This window comes from Microcebus murinus, chromosome 12 (assembly GCF_040939455.1).
Source record: "Microcebus murinus isolate Inina chromosome 12, M.murinus_Inina_mat1.0, whole genome shotgun sequence".
Lineage (NCBI taxonomy): Eukaryota > Metazoa > Chordata > Mammalia > Primates > Cheirogaleidae > Microcebus > Microcebus murinus.
Window position 1 is genome coordinate 29,967,671 of NC_134115.1, and position 19,245 is coordinate 29,986,915.

General features: G+C 42.7%; 1 protein-coding gene across 5 annotated transcripts in view; it reads left to right on the plus strand.

Annotated features, from left to right (window-relative positions):
- DOCK8 (dedicator of cytokinesis 8) overlaps positions 1-19,245 on the plus strand; it is a 205,680-nt gene that overhangs the window by 164,013 nt on the left and 22,422 nt on the right. For all 5 annotated transcript variants that reach the window (XM_020289294.2, XM_020289291.2, XM_020289296.2 and 2 more), the window contains 10 exons: positions 209-338; positions 1,317-1,404; positions 5,468-5,564; positions 7,360-7,494; positions 8,395-8,547; positions 10,600-10,758; positions 12,323-12,423; positions 13,538-13,730; positions 17,686-17,829; positions 19,011-19,142. In XM_020289294.2, the coding sequence (XP_020144883.1) occupies positions 209-338; positions 1,317-1,404; positions 5,468-5,564; positions 7,360-7,494; positions 8,395-8,547; positions 10,600-10,758; positions 12,323-12,423; positions 13,538-13,730; positions 17,686-17,829; positions 19,011-19,142 (1,332 nt within the window). The remainder of the gene's footprint in view (positions 1-208; positions 339-1,316; positions 1,405-5,467; positions 5,565-7,359; positions 7,495-8,394; positions 8,548-10,599; positions 10,759-12,322; positions 12,424-13,537; positions 13,731-17,685; positions 17,830-19,010; positions 19,143-19,245) is intronic.

Consider the following 19,245-nt stretch of genomic DNA (forward strand, 5'->3'; position numbering starts at 1 on the left):
CCATTTTACAAGGAAAGGGTCTCTGCCTTCTGCAAAGAGAGCCCTGTACCTGTTAACAGAATTTCAGCCACAGGACCTCCCAGGACAACGTCTCTGTGTAGCACATGGCAAAACTGGCCGACATCACTGCAGAATGTTCTGTTTTGACAATTCTCCACATCAACAGAGATCTCACCGAACTAAATGTCCTCCTCTCTGTCCTGTCCAGGGAAAACAGAGTTCTGACAAAGTCAGTACCCAAGTCCTGCAGAAGTCGAGGGATGTTAAGGCCAGGCTGGAAGAGGCCTTGCTCCGTGGGGAAGGGGCCCGCGGGGAGATGATGCGCCGCCGAACTCCAGGTGTGTCGCACACGCCCTTCCCTGCCTCCTGTTAGATGGTCTTTCACGCTTTGTGGGAAGTGATGTCCTTCCAACATGAACAGATGCCATGACTCGTTTGAGACATTTATGGTAATATCAGAGACAGCACGTTCTGGGATTCTGTGCTTAACATATATAATGATATCCTTGTGGCTCTAAGAAAAAGTGATGTTCTGTGATCACAGGAAGCCTGAAAATGTCCCCCACATGACCTGTTTTAATTAAAACTTGATGGTAAAAGGTCACATCCAAGATTGTGGGTCATGGATGAGGTGGAAAGTGTCTCCTCAAAGCTGAGACCTCTCCAGGTGACATTTGACTAGTCTCTCCGGAGCATGATCAAGAAACTGGATAGTTCTGGGCCCAAGATCATCTCCCTAAATCGTCCAGGGTGCTACTAGAGCAGAACCACTTCCCCAAAATGGTTTCAGAGTATTCTAGTTATCTAAGGAGCCTACCACACCAGGAAAGATCTCCAAAAGGCTGAGCTCATCACTCTAGAAAAGAGTGAAATGCCCATGTCCCGTCAGTCTTATTCACCGTGCTCACAGTAAAACAGAGGGACAGCTTGTCCTGTTCGATGGGACACAATGGCAGGGAACTTGGCGGGAGCTCAGCATTTTCAGCTGTGGTCAGGCACCCTCATTGGACACCCACACTCTCCTTCCCAATAATTCAGTGAGCCACCTGTGTTTCGAGCCCCTCTGCTCACGAGCAATGTGCTCCCCAACCCCACCAAAAAACAGGGGTTCTTCCAAAGTTCTAGTCTTATCAATCAAAGAGCAGACCAACCCAACACAGGCACAGCGACTTTGTCTCCCACCAGCAACCAGCGTGGACTATAATTAGCCGCAGAAGTGGTGCTGAGGCCCCGCGGTTAAGCTTGTTAGGAACTTCTGGTTATCTTGGAGGGTTTCATGCTAATCAAATTCCTATCATGCATTTCTTAACTCCTAGGGAATGACCGATTTTCAGGCCTAAATGAAAATTTGAGATGGAAGAAAGAGCAGACACATTGGCGGCAAGCTAATGAGAAGCTAGATAAGTGAGTCACTCGGCAACTTTGTGTTACTTTTACTTAAAGTTCAAAACTATTTTTCCCAGGCTACTTGTATTACTGAAACAACTGCATCCTTCCAAGGGTAAGAAAATGAAACATCATTATCTGTGTAAATACAGTTCATCCAGGGACCCAGGATAATCAAAGGTATGAGTTGTGATTTCCAGCTCTTAAAAATGTATCATACTGATAAGCATTTAAAGAAAACTAATATTTATTTAGCAACCTCAAATGGCTTAATAAAAGCAACTGATAAGGGGTATGGGGAGGGGCAGGAAAATAGAGAAAGGATACAGTGCCCAAGACCATATAACTTCAAACCCATATTTCCATTCTGGAAATGTATACAAAGATGTATATTCAGGAATATTTATGTCAGCATTACTTATATTTAAAAAAAAAATTGGAAATATTCTCCATGCTGAAGAATAGGGAAATATATAACAAAATATTAGGTTGCCATAAAAATGTTTTGAAATAATTTTAATGACATGGGAAATGCTTATGATATAATATGGAGTGAACAAAGCAGAATAGACCCTTGGTTTTAGAGTATAATCTCAAATCTCTAATGACATATAATAAATACCTTTTTAAAAGGCTAGAAGGAAATTTATGAAAAATATTAATTGTGGTTTTCTTCAGGTGTTGGGAATATAAATAACTGGTATTTTGTTTTTTATGCTTGGCTGTATTTCCTAAACTGGATGTGTATCATGATATATATTGCTATCAGGGGAAAAACTATAAAGAAATGAAAGAAGAAAAATCCTACTTGGATTGCAATATATGGCATAGATAGGTAGAGATAGATATATTAATGTACATTGATATTTATTGCTATATGTACAATTTAGACATATGATGGCTAAAATTAAATATAATGTGTTTGGATACATAGCACATCTCCTATACCTCTTAGCCACAGGTAGCCTAATGAATCCCAGGATGTACTGAGCAAGACACTGTATGGTTAAAGACACCCCCTACACACATACAATTGACAGGCGTAGGTAGGGTATCCCCATGGTGTATGAAGCACCCATCATGGGGTGTGCAATGGGGCAGACTTGAATAGCAATGTTGTTCTGCAAATAAATATGAGTTTATATCTTTGCTGTTACCACAAGAATGAATCATTCTGGGTCACATATGGCACTTTTGAGAGTCAAATTTATTTTAACTCATTAAAAAGATAAATACATTTTTATTATAGATGCTACTTGGAAAACCCGGTTGTTGGTATTTTTAAAAATGCCTATTTGTTTTGGGTATTTATTTTGAGTATTCTTGCTCTAAATTCCCTGAACTGATTTACAAGATATTACCTTCTAGTTCAGGCAAGGAAAAACAACCCAAAAAATAAATAAATAAATAAATGCCATAGGTACTACAGAACTGCTTAGGTGGTTAGCTCATCGTCTCAGCGAGCCTAACAAGGAATGTTTTGCCTAAACTGTGTAAATTCATGTGTCCTTTTGCTTGCAGTAACACACGATATTGGGCCTTACCATGTATGGCCTCCCGATTCTCTCTAGGTCGGTTCTCAGCTCTGACCTCACTGGTGGAATGCTCCTTGTCAGGGCTAATGATTCATATCTACAAATCCTCAGGGACTATGGCCTGAAACCATAGGGAAGCCATAGTAAAATTATAACTGTTCAACATATATCTATTTGGAAAACTTGTTGTAATTATAACAGTGGTGTTTTTCACCTTTCTCTTTCTGGTGACTTTTTAATCATTTCTAGTTATTTTGGTTCTGTTTCTTTTAGAGCAGTAATTTTCAATCTAGGCAGCTTTTAAAATTTCTAGTGCCCAGGTGTATGCTAGACCAATTCAGTCACAAACTCCAGCAGGAGCCAGGAATCAGTATTTGGTAAAACTCCCAAGTATTGTGCAGACGAGTCTGAGAACCACCACTTTAAAGGAGCAGATGGTAGGTGGGCCTTTGAAAAAGCAGATTAGTAGTGGTGATGGTTGCGCAACAATATGAATGTACTTCGTACCACTGAACTGTACACTTAAAGATGTTTAAGATGGCAAATTTTATGTTATGTGTATTTTACCACAATAAAAAAATTGGGGGAAAAACAGGACATTCTAGATCTACGCTGTCCAATACAGTAGCCACTGGCCACATGGCTTTCAAACCATGCTTGAAATATGGCTAGTTTGAATTGAGATGAGGTATAAGGGGAAAATACACATCAGATTTTGAAGTCTTATTGCAAATAAAAGAAAGGGAAATATTTCACTAGTAATTTTTTTTTTTTTTTTTTGGAGACAGAGTCTCACTTTGTTGCCCAGGCTAGAGTGAGTGCCGTGGCATCAGCCTCGCTCACAGCAACCTCCAACTCCTGGGCTCAGCAATCCTACTGCCCCAGCCTCCCGAGTAGCTAGGACTACAGGCATGCGCCACCATGCCCGGCTAATTTTTTGTATATATATTTTAGTTGGTCAATTAATTTCTTTCTATTTTTGGTAGAGAAGGGATCTCGCTCAGGCTGGTTTCGAACTCCTGACCTTGAGCAATCTGCCCGCCTCGGCCTCCCAGAGTGCTAGGATTACAGGCGTGAGCCACCGCGCCCAGCTTCCACTAGTAATTTTTATATTGATAACATGTAGACAGTATTTTTGATCTTTTAGGTTAAATAAAATATATTGAAAATAATTTCACCTCTTTTTGATTTTTTTAATGCGGCTACAACAAAATATAAAATCACATATGTGGCCGCCATTGTTTCTATCGGACAGTGTTGCTCTAAATTTAAACCTGCCAGTAAATTAATTAAAAAGAGCTTGTAGATTTCACTTATTTTACACATACATTATCATTTGAAGAATGAGAAAAACATGCCAAGTGGGCTTGGGACCAGAGATCCTATCCTAAGCATGAAAATGTTTAAAGTACACAAAAATATTTACTCTGAGCCCTCAATACTATGTAAGCAACTACAATTGCCCCATTATTGGGTTAAAGGGACTCCAGAACAGCTAAGTGGTAATCCTGGTTCAGGACACTGGAGCTGATGCTGCAACCCAGTAGTAACATCTTGGCCACTGGGCACGTTGGGAGCAGCAACTCTTCATACCTACCTTTCCTTACAACTAAATTTGGATGGTGATCCAAGATACCACTTTCCGGCTTCACTTGGATTTCATGAGAGTAGACGGACTGACTCTCCAGCGGTCCCCAACCTTTTTGGCACCAGGAACCAGTTTCACAGAAGACAGTTTTTCCATGAATCGGGTGGGAGTTGGGGGAAATGGAGCTCTGGGACCTGATCCCTAAGAGGCCCCAGACAGGTACCAGTCCACAGCTTGGGGGTTGGGAACCACAGCTCTAGTGCATAAAACATTCTGATATCTAATAGAGAAGCAGCACCAGGCAATTTCCTATTCCTAGTGGGAAATGACCAGGAATGGCCAGTAGGATACTAGATCACCTGCCTCGTAGGAATGCACCCTTGCTTCCCAGCGGAAAAGGACAAAAAACCCCATACACTTGGCTGAGCATGCCAAGGTGGTCTTGGGGAAATTAAGAGACAGACTCTCCAGGAACCTGTTCTGAAGTACCACCCTTGCCTAACCCAGCAGCACCACCGTTTGCCAAGTTCCCTTTTCATCCCTTCTCCCTTTCTCCTGCATGTTGCAGGGGCTTCCCCTTGCTCAGATCTGGGAAGGTTTTCATGAATGAAATGTAGGCATGACCCTGAGGCTTTAAGCAACAGTCTAATGGGACAGCATAATTGCTAGTAGCAACCAATAATTGCTTCTCAACCCATATTGTTATTTTTAATTGTCATCATCATTAATAATAGTGTGGATGAGGATGGCCTGGAGACTTTAGGTCAACAATCTTTCTAACAAGACATGGATCACAGAAAGCCCTGGCACTCCTTAATTACTCACAGCCAGCTGCTTTGTTTCCATTTCAAGGTTGACTATTCTGAAGATTTCTTTATGCCTTTGTGCATAGATTGCTATCATCGGAACCTGGCCAAGTTTGATATGCACTTTAATTTGACCTCTTTTTGTTTCTTAGAACAAAGGCAGAGTTAGATCAAGAAGCTTTGATCAGTGGCAATCTGGCTACAGAAGCAAATTTAATCATCTTGGATATGCAGGAAAACATTATCCAGGTGAGGACGACAAACACCTAATCTGATTTGTGCAATTTGAATATGTTAAGTAGAATTTAATAAAGAATTCTTTATACAAAATTGTGAAAGAAAACATGATCACAAAGCTCTCTTTTTTAAAAAAATGAAGTTGGGAAGCTTTCTGTTTACAATAGTGTCCACCTTACAAATTCCAGAGATACCGAACATTCTTCTGGTTTCTTTGACTTACTGCTGACTTGGAAAAGGTCAGGTGTTTGACAAACTAACCCTCATGGTTAAATCTGCATGAATATACACAAAGTTTATAATGTGGGTGGTGGGCTTATAGTTTAGTATCTAGAACAGGGAGGGTACCTAGGTTTATTCTGATGGGTTAACTCCAGTTGAATAATGGTCACTATATGGTATGGGAGCTATAATTGTGACCAGGCGAGGTAAAACGAGAGTGCCAAGTGTGATAAATGATGCCTGCCTTAGATTCAAATTGGTAAACGAAAGTCATTTGTACCATGAATTTGCCATCCTTGCTACAGACAAGCATAGGGTCACTGTGACCTTTGCACTGCACTAATTTCATCTTCTGTATGATATTTCCAAATATTTCCAAGGAGCCTAGGTTATAATGAGTTTTTAGTTACCCTGAAAAATGAGTCCTTACCTATTTCCATTGAGAAGTCATTTATTAGAGTAGATTCAGTATTGCTTTTTTTTTTTAATTTTAGAAGGGGGCAGATATAAAAGATAGTATTGCTTTTTAGAGCTAGAGAAAATATTGTTGAAACACAGTGGCATGTGAATTATCTAACTTTTAAGTTGTTTAAAATCAAAGTAATTATTGTATAAAACTAAAGACAAAAAGTATGTGGTGTCTTTGATGACGTTTTGGCATCATACTGAGTATGTCTTTATTTTTCTTTTCTTTTTTTTTTTTTTTTTGAGACAGAGTCTCACTTTGTTGCCCAGGCTAGAGTGAGTGCCGTGGCGTCACCCTGGCTCACAGCAACCTCAATCTCCGGGGCTCAGCGATCCTACTGCCTCAGCCTCCCAAGTAGCTGGGACTACAGGCATGTGCCACCATGCCCGGCTAATTTTTTGTATATATATTTTTAGTTGGTCAATTAATTTCTTTCTATTTTTGGTAGAGACGGGGGTCTCACTCAGGCTGGTTTCGAACTCCTGACCTTGAGCAATCCGCCCGCCTCGGCCTCCCAAAGTGCTAGGATTACAGGCGTGAGCCACCACGCCCGGCCTGAGTATGTCTTTATACAGCTCAACTTTGAGTGCTACATATCTAACACCAGTCCTCAAAACGTATGTGCAGTTTTCAAAGCAGCTGAAACTTTTTTGTTATTATCCTTGGTGTTGTTAGTCCTGCTATAGCTGATAAATAAGCTTCTATTTGGAAACATCGCTGCCATCAAGCAGTCCCTGTAGTGCTGGGAAGCCCACAATTGTGTTTCAAAGCCCAAAGGAAAGCTTGTGTACAAAGAAAGAATATTCCAGAATCTGTCACTCAGAATGGGGAGAGATTATGCTTTACTGCTTCATTTAGGAGCCCAGAATTTGGTATAAATCCCAAATCAATTGGGAGTATTGAAGTAAAGTCATTTGGAAAGAGGTCTTCGGCTCTGATGGTTGACAGATGACACGTCAACCATCCATAAGAGCTCACCAAACCCTTAATACCTGCCACCAAAAGAGATGAAACATCAGAGTCTCTGTGCTGGTCATCAGCAGGGTCCCTGTGTCTCTACGCCCCCAGCTCACTGGCACAGTGCGGGGATTCAGCGATGCTGTTGTTCCATTCCCCTAGGCGACCTCGGCCCTGGACTGTAAAGACAGCCTGCTGGGAGGTGTTCTGAGGGTCCTGGTGAATTCTCTGAGCTGTGATCAGAGCACCACCTACCTGACTCACTGCTTTGCGACACTCCGTGCCCTCATTGCCAAGGTAAACGTGGGACGCTTGTTTTCTTACTCTTCATTAAGAGTAAGATTCTCATCTAGCTTCACACTTTTCTCTTCAGGTAGACCAAAACCTACAGAGTGCATTAAGTGGCATCGCAGTAAAGGTCTTAAGTCCTCCTAGGAAGAATACTGATGCACCTGTTCTATGGGAAGTCACCATGGAGAGAGAACACAGTGGCTCTCATACTTGGAATGTGGGCCTAAATCTGGAAATTTGAAATGCCTGCTCACTGAAGCTCTGGGACATGAGAGCAAAAATCGATTGAGCGACTTAGCAACTTCACCCTTTTTCTTTAATACCTCATCTGAGTGAGATTAAGCTCTATATCTGGCTCCCATGAGTATCTTTTATAAAATGTCATGTCAGAAAATTCCCCAAGGTTTAGAAATGAATTTCTCATAGCCTAAAGAATGGAGATTATCCTTGAGTGAAATGGTCTACGCAGATTATTTTTTCCTCTTTTGTTGAAGATCTCAGTTGCTGCCTTCTATGCGGGATCTTTTAAATTTAGAAAGTAGAATTCTTCTGCTCACCCTTATCAGGACCATTTTCTCTTTCTCAGTCACCAGTAATTTCCAAGGAACTCAGGAAACTCAAGTTTAATTCCTTCATAGTTGTGACTTCACCAATGAACGCAAGCTGGCTAAGAATGCAGTTAATAACACAGCCCTGACCTTAGTTGTACAGTTCATAATTAAATTCTAAGTCGGCTCTATTGCTTAAATTCATCCTCTGACTCACGTAGCTCATTATCTTTATGAAGCAATGCATTAACTCTTCTGGGCTTTTTGCTTGTCCAAGCAGACATTTGCATATTTCAACAGTCCAGAAAGCATGTCATGGTGCCAAGTGATGTCTAATGGCCGCCTGTGTCTCTCCTAGTTTGGAGACTTGCTGTTCGAGGAGGAGGTGGAACAGTGTGCAGACCTGTGTCAGCGTGTGCTACACCACTGCAGCAGCAGCATGGACGTCACCCGGAGCCAGGCCTGCGCCACCCTCTACCTCCTCATGAGGTTCAGTTTTGGAGCCACCAGTGTAAGAGCTCAGACCAGCCGGGTGACCTAGAATAGTAGAGAAAATCAATGCAAAGCCCCAATCTGCCCGCCTTGGCCTCCCAGAGTGCTAGGATTACAGGCGTGAGCCACCGCGCCCGGCCTAACGATTATTATTTAAAAGCCTTTGGGACTGTGGTCCCCAGCCCTCAAACCACACACCAGTACCAGTCCGTGGCCCGTTAGGAACTGGGCCGTACAACAGGAGTGAGTGGAGGGCAAGCCAACAAAGCTTCAGACCAGCCGGGTGACCTAGAATAGTAGAGAAAATCAATGCAAAGCATAAGAAAAAGTTTGCAGTATTGCAGTATTGCAATTTACTTCTGTCCTGTGAGAAAGAAACAATTGAGTATCTAGATGGATAGCAGCTTTCATTTTAATTTGCATCTAAAAGTGAATGTCAAGAAAGATGAATGCAGTGGTTTCTATCAGTATGTTTCAAAAAGAAGTAGAAGAATATATGTAGATTAAAAGTTCTCATCTGTGAGAATAAATGCAATAGATGGATTAAGAATTCAGAAGAATGTGTCCTGTTTCTAAATTCTGACTGGCTGGTACTAGAATGCCTGGTGAAAAAGAATTTTAAATGATCCATATCATCTAGACTTGAGTTTTAATCACAGCTAAAAAGCCTTTGGAATTCAGCTTTATTATAGAACAGTCAACATTTGCTTTCGTTTGTCTTGATTGTGTTGTGTCCTTTTGGAATTTCCATTTGTGGTTTATGTTAGTAAGCATGCTTACATGATATTAAAAGATAAATTGGCCCATGGAAGAAAGGCAAGGTTCTTAGAATATATTAACGATTATTATTATTTTTTTTTTGAGACAGAGTCTCGCTTTGTTGCCCAGGCTAGAATGAGTGCCATGGCGTCAGCCTAGCTCACAGCAACCTCAAACTCCTGGGCTCAAGCAATCCTCCTGCCTCAGCCTCCCGAGTAGCTGGGACTACAGGCGTGCGCCACCATGCCCGGCTAATTTTTTTCTATATATATTAGTGGGCCAATTAATTTGTTTCTATTTATAGTAGAGACGGGGTCTCGCTCTTGCTCAGGCTGGTTTCGAACTCCTGACCTTGAGCAATCCACCTGCCTCGGCCCTCAAACCACACACCAGTACCAGTCCGTGGCCCGTTAGGAACTGGGCCGTACAACAAGAGTGAGTGGAGGGCAAGCCAACAAAGCTTCATCTGTATTTACAGCTGCTACCCAACCCTTGCATCACTGCATAGCTCCGCCTCCTGTCAGATCAGTGCAGGCATCAGATTCTCATAGGAGTGAGAAAGCTACTGTAAACTGCGCATGCGAGGGATCTAGGTTGCACACTCCTTATGAGAATCTAATGCCTGATGATGAGGTGGAGCTGAGGCAGTGATGCTAGCGCTGGGGAGCAGCTGCAAATGCAGATTATCATTAGCAGAGAGGTTTGACTGCACAATACATGTAATGTGCTTGAATCACCCCAAAACCATCCCGCCACCCCCTGCCCCATCCATGGAAAAATTGTCTTGCATGAAACCAGTCCCTGGCACCAAAAGGGTTGGGGACCACTGCTTTAGGTCTTTCCTCAGGGGCCCTTGGGATAGTCATATTTCTCCATGGGCCTGGAAGAAAAGGAAAAAGAAAAAGTTGCTGTTTACGCAGAGTCCAAAATCTTAGAAATCCTCGCCACAGAGGTCCCATTCCTCTTCTCAGTTTAAATACAGTCCCAAGAAGAGAGTCTTGGCACAATAGGACATGCAGACCCAACTTCGTAGGAACCTGCCAGCGCGCAGTGCAGAGGCAGCCCAGTCCTCAATGAAAATTTAAAGGGGGCCTGACAGATTTATGTGAGAGCAGGATCCATTTAAACCATTTAAACAACAATATGAATCTTGTGCAAAGTGTAGCTCACATTTTATTGAGAGAAAAGGAAATGATGTAAAAGAAACATCAGCAGTTGTTTTTGTCTGGCCTTCCTGCTTTCAATTACTGACCAGCCAAGTGCCTCTGATTTGTTCCATCTTTTTTTATTATTATTATTTTTACTGATGCAGAACTTTGCAAGAGTAAAGATGCAAGTCACCATGTCTCTGGCATCCTTGGTGGGCAAAGCACCAGACTTTAATGAGGAGCACCTGAGAAGATCCTTGAGGACCATTTTGGCCTATTCAGAAGAGGACACGGCCATGCAGACCACTCCTTTTCCCACCCAGGTAGACTCAAAGCACATACCTTGTCTCATGCATGGGTTGGGGATCAGCCAACTATTTTAGATATACATACATATATAATTTATATATAAATATATAAAATTTGCAAATATTTATTATCCAATATGCATATGTTCTCAGTGCTCTGAAAAGTACAAAAAAAAAAAAATCCACCACTATCCCCAGCTTCAAGATGTTAATGGTCTATTTGGAGAGCTCAGTCTCAAAACAATTAGGTGGCAATACAAGACAACTGATACTTAAGTGCCAAGTGTATGATAGGAAAGTAAATGCCGTGTAAGGTTAGAGAAAAGGAAGGGTGATTAATAAACAACCTGGTGGCCAGGAAAGGCCAGGGGCCAGGACTAATACTGAAAGGCTGGGGTAGGATTGAGCTGGGCAGGGGAAAAGTGAAGTGGGAGTTGTACATAGTGGAGAGAATGAATTGGGTCTAAGGGGATGATAAAGGACCAGCTTTACTGCTGAGGGGTACTTGAGAGTAAGGAAGGGCCCAGTTAGACACAGCTCCTAAACAAGCTTAGTCCTAAGGAAACTTGCAAGGACAGTAATCTCTTCCATCTCCGTTACATGCCCATGGAACTCTAGAATGTCTCATTTATCTTTTAACTCCAACTCCTGGCCTACTCTATGATAGGTTCTCAATTAAGTGAAAATGAATGAATGACTTTTTCTTTGTTCCCTTAGTCTGACAGCCCTATTTGCACAGTCTCCTGCCTGCTCTAGCAATTTCACACCCTCATTCTCAGAACCTTTTTTCTCTCCTTTTCTCTGCATCAAACCCTACCTCTCTCATTTCCTCTTGACCACCCTCCTTTCAATTAATCTCATCATTTATGCAGATATTCACCAGCAAGACCAAGCAAAATATGGGCAGGTTAATAGAGGTCTTCAGTGCCTCCACTCAGTGAAATCAATCTAGTGGTGGAAATTTTAGGAGCCCTGGCAAGCTGGTAGAGGGGATGGGGTGGGTAGGACAACATTCTGTGGCCGAGCCACCTGCTAGGTCTAGAGATGAAGCCATTGTCCTCATCCTTTTTGTGCTGCAGGCTCCCCTGGCCACTTCTCTGTTGGCTTTTGTAGTTAAGAACAAGTGGCTGCAAGAGGTTCTAAAATCTCTGAAGCCCTGGGAAGATCCAGGAAAACTTCTGAGATGTGGAACCCAAGCTAAGGTCCTAATCTGCCTCTTTCTTGATATAAAAAGCCCTGATGGTCCAGAGCAGGGTTTAGAACTTTTCAGGTTGCAAATAACTAAAACTACTTCAAACTATAACAATTAAAGAAAAAAGTATTGGAGAGGGAGATAGCATAAGGATTCAGGGCTAATGCATGGATATCAAGTGCCAGCTCACATCTGGGCCTCAGAAGCACCTAGACTTGTGAAGATCAAAGCCAGGGAGAATGGGGCTAGACTCCACCTCCACCCCGATCTCTGCTGCTCTCTGAGTAGACACTTTCCGTGGCTTCCCCTTGTGCTTTCGATGTAATCCTAACTCGTCACCCAGGACAACAAAACCAAGATTATTTTGGGGCCTTATGCCTCTTGCAGGTGGAGGAGCTTCTCTGCAATCTGAATAGCATCTTGTACGACACAGTGAAAATGAGGGAATTTCAGGAAGATCCTGAGATGCTTATGGATCTCATGTACAGGTGAGCTTTCCTGACACACTCAAAGGGCATCACTTGCGGGTCTAGGGTTTGTCACTGTGGAGTTCTTACTAGTGTTATTACCAAAGATAACGTGGGTGCAGTGTTTTGAATGACATCCAAAACCATATGTGGAAATTGGTAGAAATTAAACATTCAGAGTGGGTTGATTCATAAATAAGTTTTTGGAAAGATCTCCCCAAGTTAAAGTGAAGTACCTGTTTTATCCCCTACTTACCCTGTCTTCTACTTACCATAGAATGTGAGAAAAGAATTATCAACTATTATATGAATTATTTCCTATATGGTTTTGTTCCAGTTATATTCTGATATACATGTATAGTTTTACTTTAGAATCATATTTTACTCTGTAGTTTAAAACTTTGCCTTCCGGCCGGGCGCTGTGGCTCACGCCTGTAATCCTAGCTCTTGGGAGGCCGAGGCGGGCGGATTGCTCAAGGTCAGGAGTTCAAAACCAGCCTGAGCAAGAGCGAGACCCCGTCTCTACTATAAACAGAAAGAAATTAATTGGCCAACTGATATATATATATAAAATTAGCCGGGCATGGTGGCGCATGCCTGTAGTCCCAGCTACCCGGGAGGCTGAGGCAGAAGGATCACTCGAGCCCAGGAGTTTGAGGTTGCTGTGAGCTAGGCTGACGCCACGGCACTCACTCTAGCCTGGACAACAAAGCGAGACTCTGTCTCAAAAAAAAAAAAAAAAAAAAAAACTTTGCCTTCCAGTCCTTGTTCAGAAGAAACTACAGGACCAAAATTATTCTGATGCAACATTGTAAGAAGGGTAGTACTTTTGTCTTCTGTTATTATTTTGAGAGAAAGGAAAGAAAAGGAAGAAAATTGCTTGAGATCCATTATAGTAGACATCATTTTTTCAAGTCTTTTTTTTATCCATAGGGCTTTTACTAAGTGCTATTTCTTGGGGGTCTAGCATACCCTACACATGGAATGAAAACAGTTGAACTAATAAATATTTTTTCTTTCTTTCGTTTTCTGAAAATGTGTGCAAAGACTCGGGGTCAGGAGGGAAGCGACCACACACAATAGAACAGTGTCATTAACCAGTTGTCCTTAAAGCTGTTTCTCAATCGGTCTTCAGAATTGCCAAGAGTTACCAAACATCTCCTGATCTGAGGCTGACCTGGCTCCAGAACATGGCAGAGAAACACACCAAGAGGAAGTGCTACACGGAGGCCGCCATGTGCCTGGTACACGCAGCTGCATTAGTGGCCGAGTACCTGAGCATGCTGGAGGACCACAGCTACCTGCCGGTGGGCAGTGTCAGCTTCCAGGTGGGGGCAAGTTCAGCTTTTCCTACACAGCAGTGGTTCTCCGTAGAAAAACTGGGGCAATTATTCCCCCCACTCTGGGGACATTTGACAACATCTGGAGATATTTTTGGTTATCATAACTGGGAGTAGGAGAAGCCAGGGATGCTGCTAAACATTCCATATTGCACAGAAATTGCATATTCTGCAAAGAATTTTTTGACCCTAAATGTCAATAATGCCAAGGTTGAAAAAAACCCTGCAAAACCCCGTGTTAATGTATTACACTTGCCTCTTCTAATTGCTTTACCATCATGGGTTTTTTTTTTTTTTTTTTAATTATTGTTTACAATAATGGTACCTAGAGTCAACAGGCACTGTAGGAGACATTCTCAAACACTTTCACGTGTGTGATCTCATTTGAACTTCCCCATAAACCTGTGAAGCAGGTCTATAGGGAAGGTGTTATTACTCCCACTTCACAGATGAAGGAACTGAGAGAGCAGTTTTTCTAAGGTCATTTAAACTCTTTCTCAAAGACTTGTGGTTGGCACAGAATACTAACATCCGTGAAAGTATTCCTGAACATTGGGAAAAGGATTTCCTTTACGACTCATTCCTTTGATTCCACTCCTCAACTTAGTGGGGGCCCACTCTCTAATCCAAAATGAAGAATCAAATTGACCCAGGAAAGCCTCAATCAGTATTTTCTTAGTATAAGCTAGAAATTACCCATAGTTGGCAAAAGGAAATTGTCTGCCAACCCTAAAAGCTGGCTCAGGCTGGGATGCACAGTGGTCACTTGGACTGTCCTCACTGAATAATTTAGTACAGTCTTTAGGGAGGGAAAAAAAATGCTGAGTACTTTTTTTGAAAGAGACATAATCTGGAGAGATGACCATCCCTGAAAGCACGAACAATATAGCTGCAGGAATAGAGCACTTTTCAAGCCAGATTTACAAAGTCATTGACAAGTAAGTGTCTATATTATTCTTGTTTGAATTTGCACGGCTGATTTTATGAAAGGCCTTGTTCTCATTATTGTTCTTCAACACAATTTTATGATACAGTGTGAACCAGAAGGGAAGGACAATTCAAAGTAGCTTTCCCAGCCTTAGAGAATCCGTCGTGGAAAGTACTGCTGGTGGAGCCAGGAGCTCCTGGTTTAGTCAGTGAAACAAGAGAAGGGGAGGATGCAATTCAACATAAAGTGATAAACCTAAAGAGTTTATCTAAACCTAAAGAGCTCCTGGTTTCCCAGAGTGCTTTTCATCTGCCAAGCTGGGTTTCACCTCCTATTAACTCTTCCTTCCTTACAGCCCTCAATAACAAACATGTTTATTCTCTCATTTCATGCTTGGCAAATGAATTTTACTCTCAATTCAGAAATATTTGTTATAAAAGCCAATCAATCAATTCTTCTCCAAAAGCATAAAAATATTGCATCTAACTTTGAATCACATAAAAGTGAACAAGAAAGTTATAAAAATGAGTTTAGACCTATCTGCTTCTTTCATCAAATTTATTTTGGACATTTGATATTATCAAGGATAAATATTATAGTAGTACTCTTTCAATTCCCAGAAAATCTTTAGGTTTATCATTTTATGTTGAATTGCATCCTCCCCTTCTCTTATTTCATTGACTAAACTATTTCTTATCATTCTTTTATGCCCTTTTCCCAGTTACTATATTTAGTATTTATCACTTAAATATTAAGTGTATTTCATTGACTTTTACGTTTAGTAGCCCTTACTGTCCTAATTTTAGCTACAATTCAATTGATTTGCTTATAATGAGACATGCCAAGGTGATACAGAATAGTTATTATAGAACCAAGAGAAAACTCCATATTATCTCTACATGGGGGCATACAGCTCTATCTTTTCATATATCTTTATCCATTCATTTCTTCCTTTAGAAAATATTTATTGAACACGTATTCTATCCTCTTGAACTTGACATTGTAGCCAGATAGACACAATATAACTAAGTATTCTATTCTTTATTCAATAACAATTATGAGAAATACTGTTACAAAGAGGCACAAGGCCAGGTGCGGTGGCTCACGCCTGTAATCCTAGCTCTCTGAGAGGCCGAGGCGGGTGGATTGCTCAAGGTTAGGAGTTCGAAACCAGCCTGAACAAGAGCGAGACCCCGTCTCTACTAAATATAGAAAGAAATTAATTGGCCAACTAATATATAGAGAAAAAATTAGCCGGGCATGGTGGCGCATGCCTGCAGTCTCTGCTACTCGGGAGGCTGAGGCAGTAGGATTGCTTGAGCCCAGGAGTTTGAGGTTACTGTGAGCTAGGCTGACGCCACGGCACTCACTCTAGCCTGGGCAACAGAGTGAGACTCTGTCTCAAAAAAAAAAAAAAAAAAAAAAAAAAAAGAGGCACAAGATGTTGTATTTATAATGTGGCCCAGCCTGGGTGTCAGGGAAAGGGTGAATAAGGTGAAAAGGAAGGCAAAAGAAACTGAAGTGTGGGCCATACGCGTTGGCTCATGCCTGTAATCCTAGCACTCTGGGAGGCCGAGGCGGGAGGATAGCTGAAGGTCAGGAGTTCGAAACCAGCCTGAGCAAGAGCGAGACCCCACCTCTACTAAAAAATAGAAAGAAATTAATTGGCCAACTAAAAATATATAGAAAAAATTAGCCGGGCATGGTGGTGCATGCCTAATAGTCCCAGCTACTCAGGAGGCTGAGGCAGGATTGCTTGAGCCAGGAGTTGGAGGTTGCTGTGAGCTAGGCTGATGCCACAGCACTCTAGCCCAGGCAACAGTGTGAGACTCTGTCTCAAAAAAAAAGAAAGAAACTGAAGTGTGAGGCCTTCATGAGGTACAGAACATGATGAGTTAGGTGTTCTCAGCTGCAGAAGAGAAACCAAATGATGTCGATGCTTATAAGTGAATTCTTACTTCTCTCAAATGAGACCTACCAGATCAGTTTGGAAATGTGTGCTGGCAAATGATAGAATACCCCACCCAGAGTGTCCTCAGGTAAAAATGGAATTCGTCAGCCTTCATGAGAGAGGTAAGCCTGGAGTAGCGCCCGCCAAACTGGTCCTGGAGGCCCAAACCACGTCATCAGACCTCAGTGTCATCACCACTTACGTTCTCTGCCTTCTATTGTGTCGGCTTCATTCTTCACAGGCTTCCCACACCCATTAAGGTTTAGGTCGGCATCTCCAGGTTCAAGTCCAGCAGCAAAGAGAGATATCTCCTTTCTAGCAGTTGCAGAGAAAGTCTAGTGCATCTTGCTGATCCCTGTGTCCATCCCTGCACCGGTGATAATGGCCAGGGAAATGGAATGCTCTGACAGGCTCAGCCAGGGCCACAGGCCCACACCTGGAGTTATGACACACACGCACCCCTCCCTGCCCCAAATCAGGATGCTTCACTTTGTAGAAGGATGAAAGGATTCTGGGAGCAGCATTAAAAACAGATATCCAGCGTTGATTTCTTCAATGCTCTATACTTTGGTTTCCGACCTTGTTCTTCTCTAATAAAAGTGAGCCTTTGGAAAAGACTTATACACTGGAGATAATAAATGTGTGCAAGGAAAATAACTCCGAGGTCACTGAATTCCTAGGAACTGAGGTCACTGAAATTCTCTGTCCCAGAGTGTGATATTTATTTCACAAATGTAGATATGGACAACATTCTCAGATACTGCTATTACCTTCCTAAATCTGCCGCAAGGATGTTACTACATTGACGTAAAACGTCCTTTATATAACAACCTCCTCATAGTTAAAGAGAAAAGGAAATGGTAAGATTTGGGGGGACCAGTTGCACAGAGTGTCCTTTCCAAACGGAGGGCAGGCAGAAACCCTGGCGGGTGGGGTGCCACACCTGGTGTGAGCTCCGCCAGGTGAGGACCTGACCACGCGTCCTCATTCCTGCACTCGGATGCCTGCGGTCTCTTCCCAGTCTGGTCCCCTGTTCCCTGGGCTTATTCTGTCATCTCTTTCAGAATATTTCTTCCAATGTGCTGGAGGAGTCCGCGGTCTCTGACGACACGCTGTCGCCCGACGAGGACGGGGTGTGCTCCGGCCGGTACTTCACTGAAAGCGGCCTGGTGGGCCTCCTGGAGCAGGCGGCTGAGCTCTTCAGCACGGTCAGTGTCGCGTGCTCCGTGGGGACTCTGGGTGCCAGCCCGGTCAGCCCCGCTTCCCCAGGACGCGTGCCAGGGTGTGCAGGGTGTGCAGGGCGGGGAAGCTGGGGAGGACTTTGAAGTATGCAAATTGCATCAGCACCCGAGGGAGGCGAGAGAGCCTTTCATCTCAGCGAGGTTCTGGTTTTCGCCCCGTGCTCATTGGCTGGGCAGCAGTTTCACAGGATTGTTTCCATTTAATAGGGTGGAAACTAAGCCACAGGGAGGTGAAATGGCTTGCCCGGTATTGCACAAGAAAGGGAGGAGGCATGTTTTCTCTCCCCATAGAGAAAGAACGAGGGGTGGAGCGACTGCAGGAGAGGGAAGGAACTGACTTGTGTCCAGGGCATTACAGACCAGCACCACTCGGAGAAAAGCGGGAGCAGAAATCACTGAGACTCTCCTCATTAACCTAACCTGGGTCTAAACATTCCCAATAAGAGGAAACATACCTAGATTATTAAGTCATTGAGATTCAGGGCAAGAGGGAAAGCCTCTCGTCAATTTTCATTTGAATGTCCTTCCTCCTTTAATTTTTAAGCCAAGTAGATATTTAGGACTTGACTGTATTTAGCTGGTCAATTTTGTTTTCATCCCCATGGTCTTCTTTGTTCTCTACTTTTCATTTCCAAGTTTCCTCCCTATAATGTCTGTGTATTTTCATTATTGCTTTAAGTATCTTTTCCTTTTTCCTGCTTTCCCTTTCAGGATTCAGAAAATGGCTAATATATACTCTTGTTTTTCCTCAAATTCAGGAAAAGTAATTGGTTTGAATGTTACTAATTTCTTCAGGGCTTACATTTAGCATGTGGTTGGAGAAGAACCTCTGGTGAAATTTAAATACACTAAAGCTGCCTCGCTGAAATACTCTTAGCCTCTGCTGCCGAACTCCTCTCCTGTTTTTTTCCCTGAAAACCCTTCTCTCTGCTTAATATCACCACACAGAACCACTTAGTGATGCGTCTAGTTCAGCTTGAATGCTAACAACCGTCCCAAAGACCCTCAGACATCCCTCCTGCCCTGTAAAATGCTGTATTGCAACAATACATGGATTCTCCAGGGCATTGTTTGGACAATGAACTCCAGTTGCTCTTCATCAGTTTCCAATGAATTGAATTCTCTCTGATTCTCTTCTCTTTTCCCAGGGAGGCTTGTATGAGACGGTTAACGAGGTCTACAAGCTGGTCATCCCCATCCTGGAAGCCCATCGAGACTTCCGGAAGCTGACCTCCACTCACGACAAGCTGCAGAAGGCCTTTGACAACATCATTAACAAGGTAGCTGGGGACCCTGGGTTACCTGGCTGCAGGTGACCCTATGCTAAAGATCTTAGCCCTCCTTCCCCTTGAGGGAGTGATTTGCCTTGAGCACTTCATTACT